Raw genomic sequence first — 20,934 nt, forward strand, 5'->3', positions numbered from 1 at the left:
CCATGCCTCATCAACTCCTCGGGACGACTAAGACAATTATACCTTACCGACGTTATAACCCCCCCACCGAAGTTAGTTGCGTACCTGGGGGCATCAGAATAGCCCTAACCAATATGACGACCTTGGTGATGCTGACCCATCTTATACACCTATCAGCTTAGATCTTGGCAGTCCAGTAAACACGCAGGGCGAGTAGGCTTTTATAAAAAGACACAGCCTGCTTACGGGTGGTACGTGATGCCACCCTACCATTTCTCAGCTGGCCTATAGCGCTGAGTCGAGCAGCTCCGTTTCGACAACTTCTTACCCACTTACCACGTTGATTCGCATGCATGTCAGCCCGCGCGGCCACGCATCCTGTCTGAGGGGCTGCCACTCCGAGTGAATGAATTAATTGAACCTAATGTATAGATAGAGTTCTTACCCACTCGTTCGCGGCCATGTGTCGGCTTAAAAGGACTTCCTTCTTTATAACCATTATTTGCTGCTGCTCCGACAGCAATCTCTCGTTTTCATCTCGCTCTGGCCTTGGGACGACTCGAGCGATGAGGGAGGGGTTGTCCGGCGGGAAAATCAGAATTCAATGGCGGTCCTCTCATCGATAATCTCGGCCGAGTTGGATACGTCCCTTGACGTGCCCGCCCTTAATCCGCCGAATGGTATCGCGTCAAATTTTGGCAATCCGCCAAACAGGAACTACATTGCCCAAGCCGTAATACCAACTTGTTTGGCTCTCACAACTACAGCCGTCCTCCTCCGGATATGTCATAGGCTATTCTGTCTCAAGAAATTTGGGTTTCCCGACGGTAAGTACCTCACCAACTAGAATTTATTACTCATTCTAACATTCAGTCATAGTATTAATGTTAATATCTCTTGGCTGCTATATCGTAGGCGCATACCTAGATTACCGGCTGGTAGAGAACCCTGGCGTTTTTGTTCATCAATGGGATGTCCTGCTAAAAGACATGTCGGATATCCTCTTTCCGGTATTCCTCAGTGGCAGTTTCTACATCGGAGCTGTCCTAACAATAAAAGCGGCGATACTTCTGGATTGGATCCGTTCACTCATTCCGTACGGCGTACGGAATAACTTCTTCTGGCTCTGTTATGGCGTGCTGGGCGCGAATGTCATATTCTACATCGTAACTCTCTTCCTCATGAACTTCGCCTGCGTTCCTATTGAGAAAAACTGGAACTCCCTATTCGTCGGTGGCTCCTGTCCGGTCAACAGGAAGGCCCTCAACATCACATCAGCTGTGCTGAATCTTTGCTCGGACATTTCAATTCTGCTTCTGCCGCAGCACGTCATCTGGCGCTTAGATATGTCAGCAAAAAGAAAAGTCGGCGTCTCTGTTATATTTGCTATAGGTGCTTTGTATGTGCGAATGGTTACATCTTCTATACTTCTATATTTCCATCTCTATTTTTACTTTATAGTTTTCAATATTAAGCTAGGCTTATATTTTCTACTCTCTTTTCTTTCAATACGTGTGAATTTGGCAGCCAACGGAACGCTAATATCAGGAAATATTATAGCTGCTGTGCTTCAGCAGGGTTGCGCCTTCGTGCGATACTCAACTATTCTAGGTCAGATGATACAATTTACCACACAGCGCCTATGATGCTCTGGGCTCTAGCCGAGATGACTTGCATGTTCCTCATCTTCGGCACTCCGAGTGCGGCCGAGATCCTATCGGAGATTCGTTTGCTCGGCCGGTTCACTTCATCACCACGATCGCTTGGAGATCGACTGACTCGACGCTCGGGCTCCAGAGCCGGTATACCGTCATGGCCTGGCTCAGATATGACAAATAACCCCCAAGCGAATTCATCACACGCATACTACCGCAGGATAAACAATTTTAATCGCGGCGTCGTTCTGACGACGATAGGTTCCCAGGGCAATATGCGTTCCGATTCGATAGAGCACCTCAAGGACCACGTAGTAATACAACCCCCTGAGCGCGGAAAGATAGTACGGACTACGCATTTCGAGACGCACGAGGAATATGGCGATTTTGAGCGCGACCTCGCTCCATACGATGGATATGATCGCCAACATCCCTGGGCAAGGGACCGTATCTAGAAATACGGTTCTTTCATATAGATTAATACATGTTTTAATCTTCATATCGAATTTCTCTGCGTTTATGTTACTGATACAATGCCGTTCCGTAATGGACCTGGACATTGGACCTGGGAGATATTAACGCCATTGGATGCATGCATGATAGGCTATACTCTAATTAACTCGCTGATCTTAAAGTGCTAACTACCTCATAGGACATTCTCGGAAAGGTGCGGCAGCTGCAATCTAGGCTTTTCCTTTGGTAGCATCTGTGTCAGCCCCTATCTTGGTATCACTACTCACATCCCACTTCGAATACAAGTCCTGAGGGAGCATCTTCTTCGGAGTCGAGAGTTTGGACAGAATCAATTTGCGTTCTCCTGCGTCATACCTCAGCGTTACACTCTCGTTGCAATCCTTCACGATTTTGACGATTTTGCGGATCAATGCAGCCAATTTTGTCAAATGTCTCTGGTTATCCTGTTCCCATCTCTTGATTTGAGCGGTGACATCTTCTACCTTCGGGACCTGGAACACACCACGCTGATGATAAGCTCGTACTAGTCTAGGAGTCTGTGATACCCAGAGTTGTGGTGCGACCTCACGGATCTCGAGGGGCTTGTGGGACACGCGAGTTTTGATCTCAAGCGTAGAGTTGAGAGGAACCGCTTGGCCATCTTGTTGAACAACTAGCTTCGACCCCTTGATACTAGTCCCCGCATTGCTGTTCGTCGGCGATAGGGAGAGTGATTCTAATACGCTTGTCAGGTCAACCGGCGACTTTGCTTTACTGGTAGAAGACGACGATGAGCCCGCCTTGGTATCCACATATCCGTCTGTCTCATGGCGGACGATGATACTCAGTCCACCGAAGCGGTACGAGATGATTCTATGGTGTCCAGTACTACCAACGATCTTGTTAGTCGTACAGGCCTTTTCAAATTCATGTCCGAAGCCCCTAAACTCATTAGGGCCGATGATCTCATGGGTGGCGGTTTCATCACGGCTGAATATCGCAGTATTCTTGTTGACTTCAATGTTGATGGTGAACTCCTCAAGTCCGTTTCTCGAAGAAGTAGGATCAACGAAAGTCAGAAGTTTGCGGATATTATTGCGATCAGTCACGACGTCGACGGATTGGATGTCAAAGGATGGGTCTGTGATATAGATAGCACGGAACAGGGGCTCAAGTGGGCTTTCGGGGTGACGAGCCGCATTTTGGGCAATGTAGATAAGGCCAGTGTCCTTATTTAGCCTCTGGGGAACCTTCGGGGCAGCCCAAAGTGCTGGGCTACCAGGGACAGCTATGGTTGGATTAGGTGATTCAATCCAATTGTATGAAGACAGGTACTTGACATCGGTGATTGATGCAGTAGGGGGAGCATCAAGACCCTGAAGGTCTGAAGGGGAAATCTTTGCGATAACTTTGGACGACATTGTTTGATATGGTGTTGAAGCGATCAACTGGGTAGAAACCTCACGGTTAGACTAAATGAAGGGAATATTATGAGAAGAAGGAATATAAATATAACCCCGCTATTTTGACGATATTGAAGACGTGCTGCCTCAGGTGCTCAGCCTGCCTTCATAGCCTGCCTTCTTGTGGCTGCCTCTTAGGCCTCAGAAATAGATGCGGTGGCACAGCATAGCCTGCCTGCCTGCCTGCCTTACATTCTTTCAAACGGCCAAATTAATGCATACGATTTATTTATGAGGCCCAATTAATACAAATACACTGTATGATGCGGGGAACTACCTATGCCGGTATCCGTTACTAGAATTACATACTGTGAGCCTGTCAGAAGCTGGGGTTAGAAGCGGGATTCAATAGAAAGTGCTACTACCGACGGCATAGGGGGGCCTCCTTTGTCAAGGTTTAAGCTATGGAATGGTGAGACATGTTTGTTCAATAAACAAGGCAGACTTGCGAAGTTACAGTTTAGTCGAATGCCTGTTGGCTTTCAACCATTTCATGAAATTCACCCCTGCCAATTGCGGCGTTAGGCATTTTACCAACATTTACGGAGTGTGATATAAGTCATTCATCAACGCTCTCAAGTAATAGATACCTACCAAGGTATTATACAATGAGAGTTCACAAGGGAGAGAGTTACATATAGCATTAAAATTATCGTTATATCGAACGGTGAATAAAGTACCTTAGGAATTCATCGGCGCGGTTGTCTCTCCTAACCAATACACTCATATTATAAGATACATACATCATGTGAGGCCAATACTAAAATGTCATATATCGCGTATCACATCCAGTTGACGTGTCAAGTGAAGCGTGGGACAAGGACCATTGTTAGGAAACGTTCATCCAATAGGAGCTATAGAACCCCGAGCAGCACACCCATCTTCTTTCTTTCTATCCTCATTTCGACCCGAGTAGTAATTTGATGCCTCAAACTTCCCAGGCAACTCCGTTGGTCGGCTCAACTCAGTAGTAAACGGGATTCTCCGGATCAGTAAAGTCAAACACAACAGCTGAGTGCGGCTTAGCACCGCCACGGTTTGCAAACTCGCGTTGGAACTCTATGCTGCGGTTGAAGCTCAAGGACCCGTCGTCGAGGATGTCGATATATAGAGCCTTGTAGTCCGCTGGAGTGTTAATTAGACCAATATCTCCTGTCTGTACAAAGTAGTCCGTTACTACGATGTGTCGCTGGTCTGGCGTGATCTTGATGTAGTGGGGGCCAATTGTTGGTTGATCCTCATCCGGGTCATCCAATCGTTTCACATTGTCTAAGTCTGAAATATCGAGAGCAGCTATATGGTCTGCTGTTGTTAATGTGAAATAAGCGAAATTTCCATCCGCACTTATATCAGAGCTAACAAGAAGAGTGGTTAGTTACCTGACCGGGAACTGTACATAGATCTAACGAGAGATCACTTACTAGATGGCAACGGTATCGCGAGCCTTAGGTCCCAGGTCGTAGAGCAGCTTCGCTACACCTTGCTTGCCGTTACCGTCCTTACGGAAGGGGTAGATAATCCAGACCTGGCCTAGGTGAACTGCAGTTGCAAGGGCAGCTCCTTCGGGATTTCCGGGAATGAACTTGACATCTTGAATACCGCCACCCTGTGTTGATCATTAGAAAGGGATCTGCTAATAGTGAAGAGTTGATATCACATACATTGGGAATCTCGATAGTGCTAATAATCTCGCGTGATGGAAGATCCCAGAGCCGTAGGGTATCAGCTCGTTGAATTCCTAAACTCGGTTTTAAGATGCTTAGGGGAACAATGAAGTCGGAAGTAAGAATAACATTCCTGTCGAAATCAACTGCTAAACCATGTGGAGAAAACTGTTCCCCGAGGATGTTAAGTAGACCGTCCACATTCTCAGGCCACTCATGGATGATGTTAAATTCAGCATCAGTTTCAACCAGCCTTCCTGGTGAAGTACCCAGAGCAGCTTAAGTAGAGGTTAGCAGGTATTAAATACTTGACTGGATCGACGTATTAACTTACAGCCCATATAGGTGATGAAAAATCCTCTGCCGTCAGAGTTAGTAAGCCCCTATTTAATACTTTCAGCATAATAATAGACTTACCCATCAGGTTTCGCACGGATCTCATCAACTATAGATGAAAGTAGTGCACGATTGCTCTTCTTGAAAGTCGGACGATATGGGTCCGTAGTGTCGAAGTAAAAAGCAGTGTCTTGCGTCTTCAGGAGGGATAGCAGCCCGCCACCAATCAAAGTCTTCCCGTCGTGCGAGGGACCGAGATGATGTGGGCTGTTTCCACTTGAGGGGACATCTGTAACCCAAAGAAGGGTTCCAAATGTGTCCTATTAATAGTTAGCCTCCAAAGCGACTCATAAACTTATACCTACTCACATCGTCAAGACTATATGTCGCCAGAAAGTCTATAGATCATTAGCTACTTAATCCTACAGCTTAACATAATCGTTATTATACTTGCCCTTATGCTGATTGTCGCCGGAAGCGGTCCAAAAGTAACCTATCTTCTTAGGTTTGATGCTGCTTCCCTCAAAAGGGGGACTCTCTAATGGCGGCGTTGGAATTTGCAAAATAGGTAGAGGCGGAGCGTTGCTCGTCAGGGGTTCGGTGACACCAGGAATCGTAGGAATTAGTGGAGGTAAAGACAGAGCCGAAACTGACGGCGCAGCGATAAACGCAGCAAGCAGTAAGGCTACTGGGGAAGACATTATGGAGAGTGATGTCCAACCTTGAAGGTATGTTGTCTCAGATATTGGCCTATAGAGAAGAGACAATAAGATCCGAGTTCAACCTTTTATCGAGGTGTCAACTGCCTCCTATTATATAGTAAAATCTGTCTTGGAAGTTCCTATAGATTCTGGCATCACATTTCATTGAAAATCACAAGCTACCTCATGACTCCTTCACTTGATGCTATCCCACGAAGTATTGACGATCCCAATTCCCCTCAGATGTTGCCATAATTCGTTTGAATAGCATCACGAAGCTCTCGATCTTAGTATTATCTCGACATCGACTACAAAAGTCGAATTCTACTTGCTGTGAGCTACCACTGAGGTAATCAGCTACCTCGTATGAGGTCAAGTCTAGTCACGGGGATGAAAAAAGCTGAAGCTCAAATAACCGCATACGGACCTGATCGGCGCTTTGCGTTATCTGTTTCTACAGCTCCCAGAGCCTAGGTAAGACAATAGTCTTCCAAAAGAGGTCAATCTACATAGATATATACCAGTTCAGGCTACGGGATGCATAAGCCAACAATACGATGCTCCAGCAAAGCTTTAGTTGGTGCAGCGCTAAGCTTTCGATTCCAATAGTCTGGATGACAGCTACCGGGACATGGGTTAGTTCACTGGGCTAGTAAGGATAGAATCACATCAGGTAACTATAAGCTTTTAATCGTGGGGCAGTAACTTCATCATCAACACTAACCTTCGCCTAGTTCACGAATAACATAAGTTTGGTATTAGGCATAGGCGGCCAAAATAGTCTTTATCCTATTTACGTTCAGGACCACTAATGGAACCTAGTCAAGTTTATTCTAAAAGCTAGACGTAGAAATCGTCACTTAAGGCCATTCCAAAGAGTGTAACTAAATAAGTTAATAGAGGGAGTAGGTATTGAATCAATCTATCGGTGCCTTGCAGTAGTCATGCGTTACTCTCGTCCCTTAGCTTTATAGATACGTGATAATGTTCATGCAAGCCTTACATAGTAAAGCAGAAAAAGAATAGTTAAGCCGGTTAGTCGATATGTCTAGACGCAAGCGTAATGACTATGCTATTGCAAACGCCACTCACTTTCCCCTTTTGGAAATAAACGCTATGTAACATGCCTCAATCTTGCCCTGGCTTAGTTGTGAGTCTAGCTACTGAGAACCAACATTATCTGCAATGAGGCCGCAAGATGGCGCAAGCGGTCACTAACAGTTGGCAGATCATGATGGGCGCAGATAGTTCGAGATTTCGTTCCTTCTGCTGTTACCCTGGAGTATCGCTCATCAAACTATGCAGCATTTATTCCCCATTGATGGGTTGCCAAGACATGACGTTATTTTAATATGGATGGTGCTATAAGCCCCCGCATATGAGCAATAGGCAACGTCGCGCGGAAATCTCATCAAGTTCATTAACATCTCCGGGTTCAACCTTGCTTGGCGCTGCGATGTAGGTATCTGGGGTGGTTTTGCTCGTGGATCGTAGAGTCGATACCCCTGGCTGGGCGTGAATGAGGAGGGGAGCTCAAAATTGGCTATTGCAATGGCGTGCCCTGCCGGATGAAAATCCGTAGATTAAGAGGTGTATATAAGTCAGTAATAACAGTTTGTTCTCGCTGCATGATCTCCTGAACTACATCCGCCTTGCAGTACTCTTATTTCCACTACCGTACGCTTGTAGCCAATATGAGGGTTCTCCAAACCTCCTCCCTATTTCTCGCAGCATGGGGTGCCAGCGGCTCTGTTATAGAGCGTCAAAGTAAGGGTGGCTTCGAAGACGGCCAGCCGATTGACGGTAACGGAAAGGGTGCACCATTCTCAGGTACTTTCCACCATAGCTATCGCCGGTATTCTGAACCATCATATTAACCATACGCTTCTTAGGTGGGACAAACCATGCCCTTGACCTCCAAAATCCAGACAACCTTGGTCAGCAAAGCACCGATAATGGTGTCGTACCAAACCTCAAGTGGAGCTTTTCAGACTCAAAGACGAGGATCTTGAGAGGCGGCTGGGTTCGAGAACAGGTTGTCACAGATCTGCCTAGCAGTAAGCAGATCTCATCTGCTCAGCAGCATTTGACTAAAGGCTCGATCCGGGAGCTGCACTGGCATCGAGTGGTAAGTACTTCATCAACTAGATATAATATTTCTTCACTAACAATATGACCTCAGGCCGAGTGGGGATATGTCTACGCTGGGTCGATCTTGGTTTCAGGAGTAAACCAGGACGGTCAATTCGAAGTTGCTAAACTCGATGAAGGAGATGTTTGGTACTTCCCTAAGGGTGTAGCTCATACCGTCCAAGGTCTTGAGGATGAAAATGAATTCCTCCTAATATTTGACGACGGTGATTTCGATGCTGTGGGGTAAGCCATCATCATCAACCTCATCACCATCTAAGCCACGCTAACGAATCCAAGGACAACTTTTAATGTGGATGACTGGATCACGCATACTCCTAAGTCGATTCTTGCTAAGAACTTCGGACTTCCTGAGTCCGTCTTCGGTTCAGTGCCATCTCCAAACCCGTATATCTCCAACGGAACCGTCGACCATCATAACGTGACTGGAGGCAATGGCGAGCTCACCGGCAACGCCTCATTCGCTTATTACTCGAAAGACCATCCTTTGGAAAAGGTCCCCGGAGAAGGCGGTACACTTCGTATTGTTGACTCGAAAACGTTCCCCATTGCGACAACTATAGCCGCTAGTATTGTCACTCTTAAGCCTGGTGGTCTGCGAGAGCTGCACTGGCATCCAAACGTAAGCCCTGCGTATTATCTCACGGTTTCATATCTAACAGAGTTTCTTAGGCCGAGGAATGGCTTTACTTCCATAAAGGCCAAGGACGCGCGACCGTGTTTATAGGTAGCGCTGCTGCTCGGACCTTTGACTTTAGAGCTGGAGATACCGGCGTGTTCCCGGACAATAGCGGTAAGCTTGGATCTCAATTTATAAGACTTGTATAAGCTAATGATCTAAGGTCACTACATCGAGAATACTTCAGACACCGATGAGTTGGTATGGATCGAGATATACAAGAGTGACCGAGTTGAAGATATCTCCCTGACCCAGTGGCTCGCTCTAACACCAGCGGGTATCGTAGCCACATCTTTAAACATTCCGCTGGAAGTGGCAGAAAACCTACAGAAGGAAAAGCAAGTCCTCATTAAGGATAGGTGAGTGGCTTGTACGTTGCGTATAAGCTCTCGAATGGAAAGACACTGTAGCCTACTTCATGTTGGTGCAATAATTCATGACTTAAGATGTAATACATAATATGATGGCCTATCGGCGTTACCTTTACTACTGCATCCATGTCACATACATGATCTCTTCTCACTCGCCGATCGTCCTGTTCTAAGCGTGACAAATGCGTCGTGCAACAACAGCCAACAACCTTCAAGGGCCGCTGGCATATGCTTCTAGCTCTGTATTGAACTTCGAACTCCACGTACGATGGGACCTACTACCCCCGAATTACATCAATATACCTCGAAAGATATACCTATGTGCCGACGTAGAATAGAGAGCTTCACGACACATGATAAACTGTAGATCTAGAAGCTATATTCTGACGACCATGTCTTGGCAGTAAGGCTGGCGTGCGACAAAGCCCACTACTAAATCCATGGTGTTGGGTGAGACCAATGCTACGGTCATCTTACATGCACATCGCCCCCAAATAACTGGCCAACAAAACCTCAGCTGACATGAATAGCAAAGTTACCCAAGAAGTGCAACAATCGACCTTGTCAGCCCTAACAAATAGAGAACTTTAAATCCCCAAAAGATGAGCAATCATAAAGTTGATAAGGCTCGCCCCCATCGAGTGAGCAGGTATGTATGTTAGTTTCCTTTCTCTCCCGGGTTTTCGTTTTCTCGATCCCAAGTTACCCCCCATCACCTTCAACAACACATCACACATCAGAGGAAATCCTAAAACAGAATGTCGAGATTGTCGCTTGCTCTCAAAGTTGCCGTAGGCCTGCTTATGGTCGACTCGGTCATCGAATTAGCATTCGTCAGTAGCATGGTGTCATGGTTACATCGGACAGCTAGCAAGGGATTCTCATTCAAATATGGCGACTCGACATACCACCTGGCCGGCGAACCGTTACATATAATGACTGACCAAGGGCATACGAGTAACGGCGCCGCTGGAACTGCCTTCGTTCTCATCGGGTTGGGCGGCATCCTCGCATTATGGCTCCGGTCCTGGTCTCGGAAATATGGCGGGATGGGAACTTTCACACGATTTATATACTACCTTTGGGTAGCGCTAAATATCCCGGCGCTCTTACTCACCACCGGGGCACTCGCGTATGTGTTCGCAGTCACAAACGCGCACGAGGGGCAAAGCATTGACGTCCCACTAGCTACCACTTTAAATGGTAGCAAGTACCCATTGGAGTTTTGGACGCCGCAGAATTGGTTCTCAGCTGTTCTTCAGTTAGACCTAGTCGATGCAAGAGACGATATAGAAAGTCACGTACGCGTTATGAGGGGGTGGCAGTATAACTTGATTCCGATGTTCATCGTTCAGCTTGGCGTTACTATTCTTGCGGTATGGGAATTCCTCGGCTGGAGACGGCAAGAGGTCTTTAATCGCGGAGAGAAATAGTAAAAGAGGGTACTAGGTATCTGCAAGCTTCTTCGATGTCTTTCGTGTTTGGAGTTCAGGTATGGTGGAGGAATCTAGCAAAATGTCATTATGCTTCTATTAAAATAAGGGGAGATGTTCTCGGAGTTATAAGCTTGACTTCGTCGTCTATTAAGAGCCCAGCCACATTCATTATGTCCCCATGCTGGGCTTCTACACAGCCGTCACCGACGCGCTACTGCTACGTACCTAGTACCTAAGATATTCAAGATACCTTCAGTATTTGCGACGCACCTGTAGCAAAAAAGAATAAATAAAATTATCCTGGCTTTCTTTGCCTTAACAACTTGGTTAGCCAGATGTTATTAACACGTATAGGTAGTCCAAGTGTTTAGGTACGCGTAAGAATGTTGCTAAACTACACGTAAGTCAAACATTGATATAGAAACGAGTTAGACATGGATACCTAGACTTGGAGAATCTCGACTAAACTAACCCCACATTCTCTCTCCCTGGACACTTCGTGATACCTACAGTTACTACATAATGAGACCCACAAGGCTGAAGAACAGTGATACATGGTGTCACGATCAGATGAAAGGTAGTATTAAAGGAGGTGAGCGTTAAACCTACATAAATTTCACAGACTTTCGACTTGCAAATAACTAAAACAACATCATATCGACTTTCGTGATATGTATGTACCTAGCTCGTAATTTAGCGCGCGGGGCGGCTCAGGGGTACGATTCATGGCGCAGACGGTGGCATGTCGCGAATGACAGGGATCATCGTGTACGTAACATGAAGTCCCTTGTTCCAAAGTCCCTGACCGTTATGTATTGCCCCTTACTTTTTACCCCTCTGTCATCCTTTCATTCCTTCTCGTCAGCGAGAGGCCTCTCAAATACCCATATAAAATTCGAGTAGATCTTACCAATAGTTGCTTTCAATCCTATTAACCTTTTACAAAAAAGTAAACAGAAACCTGTCATCGTGATATTCTAGATATTGGGAACCTACTTCACGCCAAATATGTCAAGCCAAGATTACTACGGCGGTGGTGGTGGTGGTTATCCACCATCCCATAACCAATACCCGCCCCAAAACTACAACCATCAGCAGCAACAGTACCCGGGCCAGAGTCCTCCTCCAAACCAGTACCAGCCCCAAGGCTGGAGTCACGACAACAGTCAATACGGCGGACAGCAGTACGGTGGACCGCCACCGTCACATACGCCGAACTCTTACGGATCGCCGCCTCCGGGTCAGTACTCGCCTTATCCGCCGCAACAACAACCTTACGGTGCACCCCCACCACAAGGAAGCCCTTCCCCTTACCCCGGCGGCCCGCCCCCTTACGACAATCGTTCCGGCTCGGCGCAGGGCCAAGGCTACCCATCGCAGGGTTACCCGAATCAATACCCTCCTCAGCAACAACACCAACAACACCAACAACCGCCGTACCAGCAGCAGCAACAGCACCAACAGTACCCACCCGGACAACAAGGTGGCGACTATCAGCACGATCCCAATACCGGTGATAGGGGGCTAGGGTCATTAGTAGGAGGCGTACTTGGGGGTAAGAAAGGCAGTACCCCACTAGCAGCCATAGGCGCAGCAGCCGCCGCGCATTACCTTGGCGGTTCTTCCCACGGAGGCAGCCAGGGCGGTCACGGAGGTGGATACGGAGGAGGTCATGGCGGAGGGGGCATGGGTATGGCCTCGGCATTCGCTCCCGCTGCTGCATTTGCTGGCGCCTATGGTGGCAGTAAGATGCACAAGAAGGACAAGAAACATAAAAAGGATAAGAAGCACAAGAGCCGCAGCCGCAGCAGCAGTTCGAGCAGTGGAAGTAGCCGGAGCAGCTAGGTAAAGCCAATAGGTGGCTTACCGCGTGGATATGAGATATTACTGAACGAGGGGATCACGATTTCGTGACGATGAATTAGATTCAAGCTTTAGGATCTAGGCCATCTAGAGACCCTAGGTCTATCATCATCATCATCACACTTCCATATAATGCTTCGCCAAGCCTACCATCTTAAGCCACTTTTTGAATATGATTCTCGTGGGGACAAACGTTGCTACTATCGAATCCAGATGTGACAAGTTCTGTTTTAATATGCTAACTATCACAGCCCTCAGCCAGCGACTAATCCCACGTAATGGATCACTTGTCACACCTAAGGTATATTCAAAACCTCATACATCCACTCCCGTCCGCCATCATCCTTTTTCTTAGCATTAACCCCACAATCGCCATCTCTACTACTACCACTACTATCATGAACCTCCAAATACTCCCGCGTACGCAATCTCATCCACTGCAGACGCTCCAGAATACGAAACTGCAGCACAAAGCGCCTCTGACGCGCGCGCGACCAGCCCGGCCGCGCGTCCAGACACAGACATAGCAAGTGCGCAAAGAACCGCGGTAGCAGGCCCTTGTGCTGCCCCCCGAACAGCTCGAGCCGGTCCGGCACGATGGAGACCTGCGGGTCGCGCGCGTTGTTCATGTGGAAGAGGGCCGTGCTCATCACGGCGTAGATCGTGTGTCGGGGGGGTACTGTCGGAAAAAAGAGAGAGACGGCTATGTTAGCAGCAATGTCTTTAGGCCGGAAGGAAATGAATTAAGCGATATGGACGGAAAACGGGCAAGAGTCTATCTAGAGACACTTACCAGGACCCCGTAGGGTCTCTTCGATGTGTTCGCAGATATGATATACAGTTCGGTAGCGAATCCGGCTCATGAAATCTTCTCGGGAGTACACGTCATCGATGAACTCCGGTGCCTCGACGTGTTCCCAGAATTCTCGGATGTCCTTTCTGCGCGATATCCTGTCTACGTGATACGTGTCGTGCCAGGTGAGTTCGTCCCACTACGCATATATGTTTCCGTTAGCGAGTGATATGTAGACCGTGATGCGGGTATCAGATAGGAAAAGCCATTTAGGGGTAGAGGGGTCCGCCTTACCTCGCGATCCCAGATACTAATCGTGTGCACGCCCTTCTGCAAAACATTCTTGCGATCGATTCTGTGCTTGTGTATAAAGCAGAGGAAACGATACCGCGCGGGAGGAGAAAATTCCATTGGTTGGTTGCCATCGCCGTCGTTGTCTCCGTAGCGTATGGGCCGCCACCGCCGCTTCAAGTCTTGTCGTACCTCGAAGTCGAGCCGGATTTGGGGGTAATTTGGTAGGTCATCATTATTTTTATCGAGCCTGGCGGGCGGGATGATGGTGATGGGGTAGAAGTACGCCCACGGCCGGTCGCCTTCATCGCCAGTCCTCTGGTTGCAGTTGTAGGCGTTTAGTGCGAGAGGCAGTGCCTCCAGACGCGGGTAGCTACTCCGAGCCAGAGCCTTGAGTACAGCTACCAGGTCGCCGAACTCGTCGTCGCTAAAGTCTGGGAGATTCCGATCGCCGTCACCTGAGTATAGGAACGGTACTGGCTTGATAGGGAATAGATACCACGAGGACATTGTGTATATTGTCTGTATTTGTGCCTTGCTTGAAGAAGTTCAGTTCCTAGTCGGTTTCTAAGAACGGTAGGCTTCCAATGAGCGAAGTCGTACTAGTGGATGTATCTTGTTTTGGGAAAAGGAGTTATAACTAGGATTCGTCTAAAGGATAGGTTATTCTAATAGTTGCTAATGCTAAAACTAGAAAGGTCCAACTGGTAGAGGCTCTGAAAGCCAGGACCGCGACGTCTTATGATACTCAAAGGGCTCCAAGCAGCCTAGATAATTTCGTATGAAAACAATAGATGATATCTTTTATTCAACATTCTAAGAGATTCCGCTTGAAAGTATTTAGTCTTTTTCCTTATGACATGTAAGACAAATTAACGTGAAGCAAACACGACGGGCTTAAAACGCATGATTCCGCCCTGATGATTCCAGCTTGGTAAGGAGAGTAAGCTATAACTTCTCTATGTTGCTCGCCTCTTCTATAGTTCCGTTGCCATCTTATCTACTACCGTCCTCGGAAAGCAATATTGGCGTAGAACGCCCGTCAACTAAGACTTGCAACATTTCTTACTGTCGAATTAATAGTTGAATGGAACAATTACTTGATCATCTCCATGTTGAACAAGTCAATTTATTAATCATACATAGCAAACACTTCTCACAACCCCATATTCCCTAACTAGCAATACAGTCAAACAACTCCTCTCAAGAATCCCGCGAACTACGGTACACCTAGCTTGATCATCCCTTGCGAAGCAACCAGACGTAGTACCTTATACACTTTAGTATATCCAAAACCAAAAGCCTTCTCAAAACACAATACTCGCCCTGCCAATCCATATACGCCTAACTCCTTTCATCTCTCTCCTTTCAAGAAATCGCATCCTTCACTCAGCTCAATCCGGGTAAACACCAAGCCACTTCTCCCGTTTAACGCAAACGGAAGAGTCAAAATGGCACTTATCACACCAGTGCTGCAACTCGCGCTACCGCCGCAGGACCTCTTGGTCCTCGGTGTCAAGCGGGTGCACCTCAGGGACGCAGTCAACGCGCACTCCCCTATCCTTAAGCACCACTATGATCCATCCCCAGCAAGACAAGAGCTCCGGATTCACACGGCAGAACGTACCATGTTCGTCGAAGAACCGTAGTTCGGGGTTATCCTGGTGGCTTCTCGCATGTATGAGATGTCTGATGAAATTTGGCGACGGTCGTAAGGTGAACTCTTTCAAGTTGTGAAAACCCATCCCGCGGCTTACGAACTGCGCGAAACTAACGATGCACGGCAAGAACTTGGCCGTGACGTCGTAGAGCGCGAAGGACTCGAGCGAGGGGGGCAAAACGTCGATTAACCGCATCTCGCCGCAAAGGCTGCCTTGTCCATTGTACCCTGCAATCTCGTCGATCCATGGCTCCCAGAGGGTTTGTTGTGTGAGAATGATGCTTCGAAGAGCGGGAAAACACTTCAATTGGTTGATGAAGTTATACAGCATATCTAGATTTGCGAGGGGTGAATGTGTGTGTATACCCCAGGTCCTGTGACAGAAATGCTCGCGTATGTCGATCTCGAGCGTTTCTAACGATCCTCTTGCACGGCTCGACACTAGAGTAGCTACGATATCCCACGGGCTGGCGTCCCATTTCCGCGACCCATTATTCTCTTCAGACTGTACATTTCGCTGCAGATATAGGTTGTGATACCCCGAGCGGTACACAAAGGTCTTCAAGTTCGGCGAGCAGAACTTGACCGCAGTATCTAAGCCATTGGTCGAAATCCGGCAGGATAACAGGCGAATGGTGTGAACTCGGTCCAGGCGGATGTATCCGCGACACATTACCATGTTCACGGCCTCGAATACTTCGAGGTTGCTTAAGCAGACGAGGTGACGCCTAAAGTGACATATATCAAGGCTCGAAAAGACATCTGAGTATCCCACCACCCTGATGTGTTTGACGGTTGGAAACCGCGCGTTTAGTGGGAAATGGGTGTCGCAAGTGTTATATATGGAAAAGGATTCCAGGTTTGGGAGACTCGCGAGCAAGAGATACATCAGATGCGTACGGCCGTCATGCATCCTGGCGTTTACCATCACATTATTACCCTGTCGCGGAACGAGGTCAGTACGATAGGAGCTCGGCGGTAGAATCCTCAGAGACAGCGCCCTTGCGTCAAAGGCGTGAAGATGGTGAGTTTCAAGTAGACCATTATAATCCGAGAGACGCAGCCTAAATGTTGTCTCGCACGATGCAAGATCCGGATTTTGAAGAATGGTGTAAATGTAGGGAATGAGTCCCGCCTCCAACGGATGGACTTTGTATTTGGCTAGGAGCCGCGCCACGATGAGGTTGAGTGATTTGCAAACCTGACTCAAGTTAATCAGATCCTTAGCAGATCTGCGCGCGGCATCATAGTCTCGAAAGGTCCTGTAAGGTGGTTGAATATCCGGTAAGAAGTACTCGCATTATATCATAGACCAATTCCAACAAAAGGTCGAATAGTCGGAACAGAGCTTCATCCATAATGGCGTATATAGACATCTTGTATATATAAGGTAGATACCTAAGGTAGGTAGGTAAGTTTACCTCTAGATATTAATATAGGTAGGTAGCTATAGGAGGAAAGTAGCAAGTATTGAAGTAATATGAAACCAAGGTCTAAAGATTTGGATATAACAAATGACAGAGGAAGGGAAAAAAGAGGAAAAAAAGTCCCAAAACCTGGGTAGGTACCTATATATATACTTAAGGTAGGCAATATGTTGAGGTTTAGAGTTGAATAGTTGCACGGGTACTGTCAGGGGCGGCCCTTGGTACATTATAACCACTACAGAGTGACAAGTGACTAGATGGTGAATAGCTGCCCACAACTGTAACCCTAATTAGCTGACGTGGATCCCCGACCAACATATAGCATATATATTTTTAAGGTATTATTAACGCCTGTCCTTTTCAAATCTAAAAGGGAACCTTGGTCCCCTTCTATACAATATAGCGAATGACTAGCTAGTAAATAACTTCAAACTAAATCTTAAAACCCTTACCACGTCATACATCCGCTCGAGCGGCCATAGCTCTATACATTTTGTTGTTTCTCGGGCTTTAGCATATGTATAAATTGTAAGCGGTCGAAATTACGCATGACTTCTTTAGCCTCGCTCGGTTGCTTTAGCGGTGTCGGTGGACAAGGTCTAACGTTAGAACTTCTAAGGTCAGATATGGGTGTGCCGTAGCAGTGAGAGAGATAGGGTCTATTAACGATGATGTGTAAAGTCTAAGATATAAGCGCGTCGTCTCCTATATATGTTCACATATAGGTTACATAAGCTACTACATAACATGTATAGCACGTAGCCGGCGCGTAGCTAGCGCACAGCTGCACTCCCAACAAGGGGTTTACGCATATCTAAAGTTTCATGTTTCCCTTTCAATACAAGAAGCAACATTAAACATACCTAGGTATAGACGCTTTGATCTAACATAGAGTGTAGGTACATTTATATCTCCAGACTATGTACATGTAATGACTATTGAGGTAACGATACCTAAAACACATAGACTCGATACACAGCCAGATACGAGCATAGCCTGGGTGCTACACAACTTCCCACAAATACTTGCGCCGAAGCTCCATCAATTCTGGACCGTGCTTCTTCTCAAGCCGCTCTCGAGCCTTTATGCGCTTCCTCTTCTCTTTGTCATCCTTTGGAGGCTCGTCCGCTGTCACCAACTTTAATGCATCATCATCGCGCTGTGTCCAGACTCCGTGGGTCCTCTGTGGCAGCTCCTCGCCTCGTTTCAGTATTTCCATGACGTGACCGGCGTCACCGAGACGCCAGGTCGTGGCCCGTAGCGATTGGAGTACTATCCCTCTCGGATAACCTAAAGAGCAAAAACGATCGATGATATCTTCCGGCGTTTCTTTAGGCGAACTTAAGCGGCGTGACAGCTGAGACCGCTCTAGGCGTGAGTGCTGAATATCTTCTCTGGGAGCTACTACTGAAGTGGAAGCACCGCTAGTAGGTGGCGACTTTTGAGCATAAGATTTAGGCAGAGAACGGCGTTTAGTTATTCCTGAAACAGTGGCCCTTACAGAATTATCGTAGCTATGACTGGTGGTTGTTGGCCTTGTCATCTCGCCATCGGAGTCTTCCTGGAAAGGGTTCCGGATTAATCTTTTTGGTGTAGGGGTTCCTCGATTAGTGACCCGAGTTCTAACCTTGGGCGTAGGTGATGCGTCTGCAGGATCCAGAGATATCGCATCGGATTCTTGATGAAGCTGCTGCGACGGAGTAATATTGCACTGCGACTCCATCTCAAAATTTACCTGAGTTTCAAAGACTGGAAGCTCAGGGACTGCATCTCGAGATTCGTTATCTTCAATCCTCTCACCTGCAGTACGCTGGGTCGACCGTCTGGTGCTAGGGGTTGTACCGTTATCAGCTTGGGAGCGCAGATCGGAAGTTTTATTCACATGGTCGGGAGTAGACGGAATCTCCGCGTCTCGATTGATTCTTCGCCGCTTAGGTGACGGCTGTGGGTATGTGTGATCGGATGGCGAGCGATGCGCATCAAATGATCGTTTTAAGGAGGGCATAATTGGTGGTGATGATGGTAAAAGTTCCCGAGCATTTGAATCTTCTTCATCTTCTTCGGCTTCTTCGTCCTCGCTATCATCGGCCGTATCGGCATCGAAACTCTCCCAAATTTCTTCAAAAGCGGCAAGATATTTCTCATAATACTCTCTGATCTCATCGGGAATAGTTTCGTGTTGAACCCAGTCGAACCCAAGCCTTTCTGCAATTTGTTGCCAGTCGCGCTCACTAGAGTCCATCTTCTGAGAGGCGACAGCTTGCCATAGATCCCAAAGTTCGAACGTACGCCCTTTTATCGTGACCCAGGGTACAAATTGGAGTCCTTCGACTTCCACATATGCCTGATAATCGCAAAGAAATTGCTCCTTCATAGAAATATCATTAGGAAATGATTGATCGGAGTCATCCGCTGGTTCTTCTGATTCCTGTGCAGGTGCCTGGGGTGTTGTCTGAACTTCAGTATGAAGAATCTGGTGTTCTTTACCTTTATTCTTAACTACGTTAGCCTCAGCTGGACTAGTAACTGCTGTCGGCGCTTCATCTACAGTATGCAATGAATGTGTCGAACTTCGTATTCGAGAGCTCTTGAGCGGCGTCAATACGTCCTGGGGCTGTTCGGCTTCCATTTCTGTTCGCGTATCTAGTGCTGCTTTTACCGCTTCTTCAGGTTCTTCAAGTTCCTCTCCAAGTTCCTCTTCAGGTTCCTCTTCGGGTTCCTCTTCAGCAGGTCGTATCATAAATCTCGGCCCAAGCTTCTCAGTCCAACGGGTCATCCATGATTCCGCTGTATGTTGCGGGAACTAGACTAGGTTAGCGAAGAAACGAGGCGAAGGCAGCATTAAACCTACGTCGTCAGCGAGATCACGGAAAATCTTCACCCCTGTGATTTCCTTGCCCTGACGTACACAATCCATGACGTGTTGCATGAGTAGCTCATCGTCCTCGTCGGTAAATTCGGTCCGCTCCCGGGTGACGGCAGCGTTCCGAGTAGGTACGCGCCTCCCAAGAGATCCAGGAGTCTTCGGAGAGGCATGGGCTGAAGTTCGTCTAGTTGGTGGAGGAGATGGCGTTCTATCAGGCTCTTCCAGCCAAGGGAGAGATTGTAATTTTTTGATCCACCGGTCTCGCCACGACTGAAAAGTATGATGTGGGTACTAAGTTGTTCAGCTTACTGTTAACGTTGGAAAATAATGAGCATAATAAACGCCTACCTTTTCTTCGAGCTCTTTATAAATTGTATTTCCTGCTATTCTCGCTCCTTGTCTTGCGTGACTGGCAACCCAACTCCTGAGGATCCGGTCATCCTCGGCAGTAAACATGGTCCTTCTAGTCTTCAGAGGAGCGGCCGAGCCAGAAGGTTGAGGCTTACCCGTTTTAGTAGGCTCACTCTGCTTAGTAGGAACACACAAGTAATTTTCAGGTTCCTTCAAAACGCCATCTTTACAAGACTCGTCGATCCACTTATAAGAATATGATCCAGGTAGACAAGTATTCTTTATGGCGTGGTCGGCGATCAGATAATCTGCATCCTTCTCGAGAGGAACTACCTGGCCCCCGTTGTTCTAAGTGGTGTTAACATTATGTACAGAATGGTGGATCAACAAGTTGTATGTTCCTCCTACCTGGATCATTTGAACAAAGCGGAGCCGCGATGGCACACGATGCCCAACCCAAAAACGCTTGCCGCTAAACAGGCCATTCTGAGAAGGGTTTTTACGGGCTAAGGTCCCTTCGTAGACGATAGGGGCCGACATCTGGTTAATTCTCACTTAACCTCGTGAACTTTGGAGAATTGTTGAGATAAATAATAGTCTTCCGGAGTGTAGTATGAGTGTCGATCAAAATGAAATTCACCCGAATAGCTTAAAAATAAGTTAATGACCGTAGGGAATTAAATATTGTAAGTTCGCGATCTCGTTATTTTGATAACTTTCAGAGGTTTGGCTTTCATAGCGAACGCGTTTATGATATTCATTAGGCAACGTTGGGCACGTTTCGCGACAACATGG

The 20,934-nt window shown here is 47.2% G+C and overlaps 9 protein-coding genes across 9 annotated transcripts; 4 read left to right on the forward strand and 5 right to left on the reverse strand.

Annotated features, from left to right (window-relative positions):
- Nucleotides 1-459: 459 nt before the first annotated feature.
- On the forward strand, nucleotides 460-2,203 carry F5Y00DRAFT_15953 (uncharacterized protein). The gene is made up of 3 exons (XM_048004677.1): nucleotides 460-806; nucleotides 859-1,378; nucleotides 1,540-2,203. The coding sequence occupies exons 1-3, from the start codon at nucleotides 584-586 to the stop codon at nucleotides 2,087-2,089; spliced, it is 1,293 nt and encodes a 430-aa protein (XP_047867076.1). The 5' UTR covers nucleotides 460-583; the 3' UTR covers nucleotides 2,090-2,203.
- A 114-nt stretch (nucleotides 2,204-2,317) lies between these two features.
- F5Y00DRAFT_251801 (uncharacterized protein) lies at nucleotides 2,318-3,508 on the reverse strand (the record flags this gene model as incomplete). The annotated part of the gene is made up of 1 exon (XM_048009865.1): nucleotides 2,318-3,508. The coding sequence occupies one exon, from the start codon at nucleotides 3,506-3,508 to the stop codon at nucleotides 2,318-2,320; it is 1,191 nt and encodes a 396-aa protein (XP_047867077.1).
- Nucleotides 3,509-4,514: 1,006 nt separating this feature from the next.
- F5Y00DRAFT_259690 (uncharacterized protein) lies at nucleotides 4,515-6,251 on the reverse strand (the record flags this gene model as incomplete). The annotated part of the gene is made up of 7 exons (XM_048010915.1): nucleotides 4,515-4,905; nucleotides 4,972-5,156; nucleotides 5,212-5,492; nucleotides 5,549-5,574; nucleotides 5,632-5,870; nucleotides 5,920-5,929; nucleotides 6,001-6,251. 7 exons carry the CDS (start codon nucleotides 6,249-6,251, stop codon nucleotides 4,515-4,517), a joined length of 1,383 nt encoding a protein of 460 aa, XP_047867078.1.
- Nucleotides 6,252-7,945: 1,694 nt separating this feature from the next.
- On the forward strand, nucleotides 7,946-9,444 carry F5Y00DRAFT_267846 (putative oxalate decarboxylase oxdC; the record flags this gene model as incomplete). The annotated part of the gene is made up of 6 exons (XM_048012139.1): nucleotides 7,946-8,081; nucleotides 8,144-8,379; nucleotides 8,434-8,627; nucleotides 8,682-9,024; nucleotides 9,075-9,195; nucleotides 9,245-9,444. The coding sequence occupies 6 exons, from the start codon at nucleotides 7,946-7,948 to the stop codon at nucleotides 9,442-9,444; spliced, it is 1,230 nt and encodes a 409-aa protein (XP_047867079.1).
- Nucleotides 9,445-9,768: 324 nt separating this feature from the next.
- On the forward strand, nucleotides 9,769-11,288 carry F5Y00DRAFT_230449 (uncharacterized protein). The gene is made up of 2 exons (XM_048006902.1): nucleotides 9,769-10,703; nucleotides 10,758-11,288. The coding sequence occupies exons 1-2, from the start codon at nucleotides 10,211-10,213 to the stop codon at nucleotides 10,883-10,885; spliced, it is 621 nt and encodes a 206-aa protein (XP_047867080.1). The 5' UTR covers nucleotides 9,769-10,210; the 3' UTR covers nucleotides 10,886-11,288.
- A 437-nt stretch (nucleotides 11,289-11,725) lies between these two features.
- F5Y00DRAFT_15974 (uncharacterized protein) lies at nucleotides 11,726-12,890 on the forward strand. The gene has a single exon (XM_048004682.1). It carries the CDS (start codon nucleotides 11,897-11,899, stop codon nucleotides 12,731-12,733), a length of 837 nt encoding a protein of 278 aa, XP_047867081.1. The 5' UTR covers nucleotides 11,726-11,896; the 3' UTR covers nucleotides 12,734-12,890.
- Nucleotides 12,891-13,047: 157 nt separating this feature from the next.
- F5Y00DRAFT_259694 (uncharacterized protein) lies at nucleotides 13,048-14,345 on the reverse strand (the record flags this gene model as incomplete). Its single annotated transcript, XM_048010916.1, has 3 exons — nucleotides 13,048-13,430; nucleotides 13,545-13,743; nucleotides 13,839-14,345. 3 exons carry the CDS (start codon nucleotides 14,343-14,345, stop codon nucleotides 13,048-13,050), a joined length of 1,089 nt encoding a protein of 362 aa, XP_047867082.1.
- Nucleotides 14,346-15,319: 974 nt separating this feature from the next.
- On the reverse strand, nucleotides 15,320-16,871 carry F5Y00DRAFT_267849 (uncharacterized protein; the record flags this gene model as incomplete). The annotated part of the gene is made up of 2 exons (XM_048012140.1): nucleotides 15,320-16,757; nucleotides 16,819-16,871. The coding sequence occupies 2 exons, from the start codon at nucleotides 16,869-16,871 to the stop codon at nucleotides 15,320-15,322; spliced, it is 1,491 nt and encodes a 496-aa protein (XP_047867083.1).
- Nucleotides 16,872-17,925: 1,054 nt separating this feature from the next.
- F5Y00DRAFT_267850 (TRF2-interacting telomeric protein/Rap1 C terminal domain-containing protein) lies at nucleotides 17,926-20,679 on the reverse strand (the record flags this gene model as incomplete). Its single annotated transcript, XM_048012141.1, has 4 exons — nucleotides 17,926-19,725; nucleotides 19,774-20,079; nucleotides 20,137-20,487; nucleotides 20,548-20,679. The coding sequence occupies 4 exons, from the start codon at nucleotides 20,677-20,679 to the stop codon at nucleotides 17,926-17,928; spliced, it is 2,589 nt and encodes an 862-aa protein (XP_047867084.1).
- Nucleotides 20,680-20,934: the final 255 nt, after the last annotated feature.

This window comes from Daldinia vernicosa (assembly GCF_022497035.1).
Source record: "Daldinia vernicosa strain CBS 139.73 unplaced genomic scaffold F5Y00scaffold_11, whole genome shotgun sequence".
Lineage (NCBI taxonomy): Eukaryota > Fungi > Ascomycota > Sordariomycetes > Xylariales > Hypoxylaceae > Daldinia > Daldinia vernicosa.

What these genes read in the sequence shown, in the direction of transcription:
- F5Y00DRAFT_15953 (XM_048004677.1), top strand. Translation starts at nt 584, where the DNA reads ATGGCGGTCCTCTCATCGATAATCTCGGCCGAGTTGGATACGTCCCTT. An exon ending in GAAATTTGGGTTTCCCGACG is followed by an intron (nt 807 to 858) that starts GTAAGTACCTCA and finishes ATTCAGTCATAG; the next exon opens with TATTAATGTTAATATCTCTT. An exon ending in ATATTTGCTATAGGTGCTTT is followed by an intron (nt 1,379 to 1,539) that starts GTATGTGCGAAT and finishes GAAATATTATAG; the next exon opens with CTGCTGTGCTTCAGCAGGGT.
- F5Y00DRAFT_230449 (XM_048006902.1), top strand. Translation starts at nt 10,211, where the DNA reads ATGTCGAGATTGTCGCTTGCTCTCAAAGTTGCCGTAGGCCTGCTTATG. An exon ending in GCCGCAGAATTGGTTCTCAG is followed by an intron (nt 10,704 to 10,757) that starts CTGTTCTTCAGT and finishes AAAGTCACGTAC; the next exon opens with GCGTTATGAGGGGGTGGCAG.
- F5Y00DRAFT_15974 (XM_048004682.1), top strand. Translation starts at nt 11,897, where the DNA reads ATGTCAAGCCAAGATTACTACGGCGGTGGTGGTGGTGGTTATCCACCA.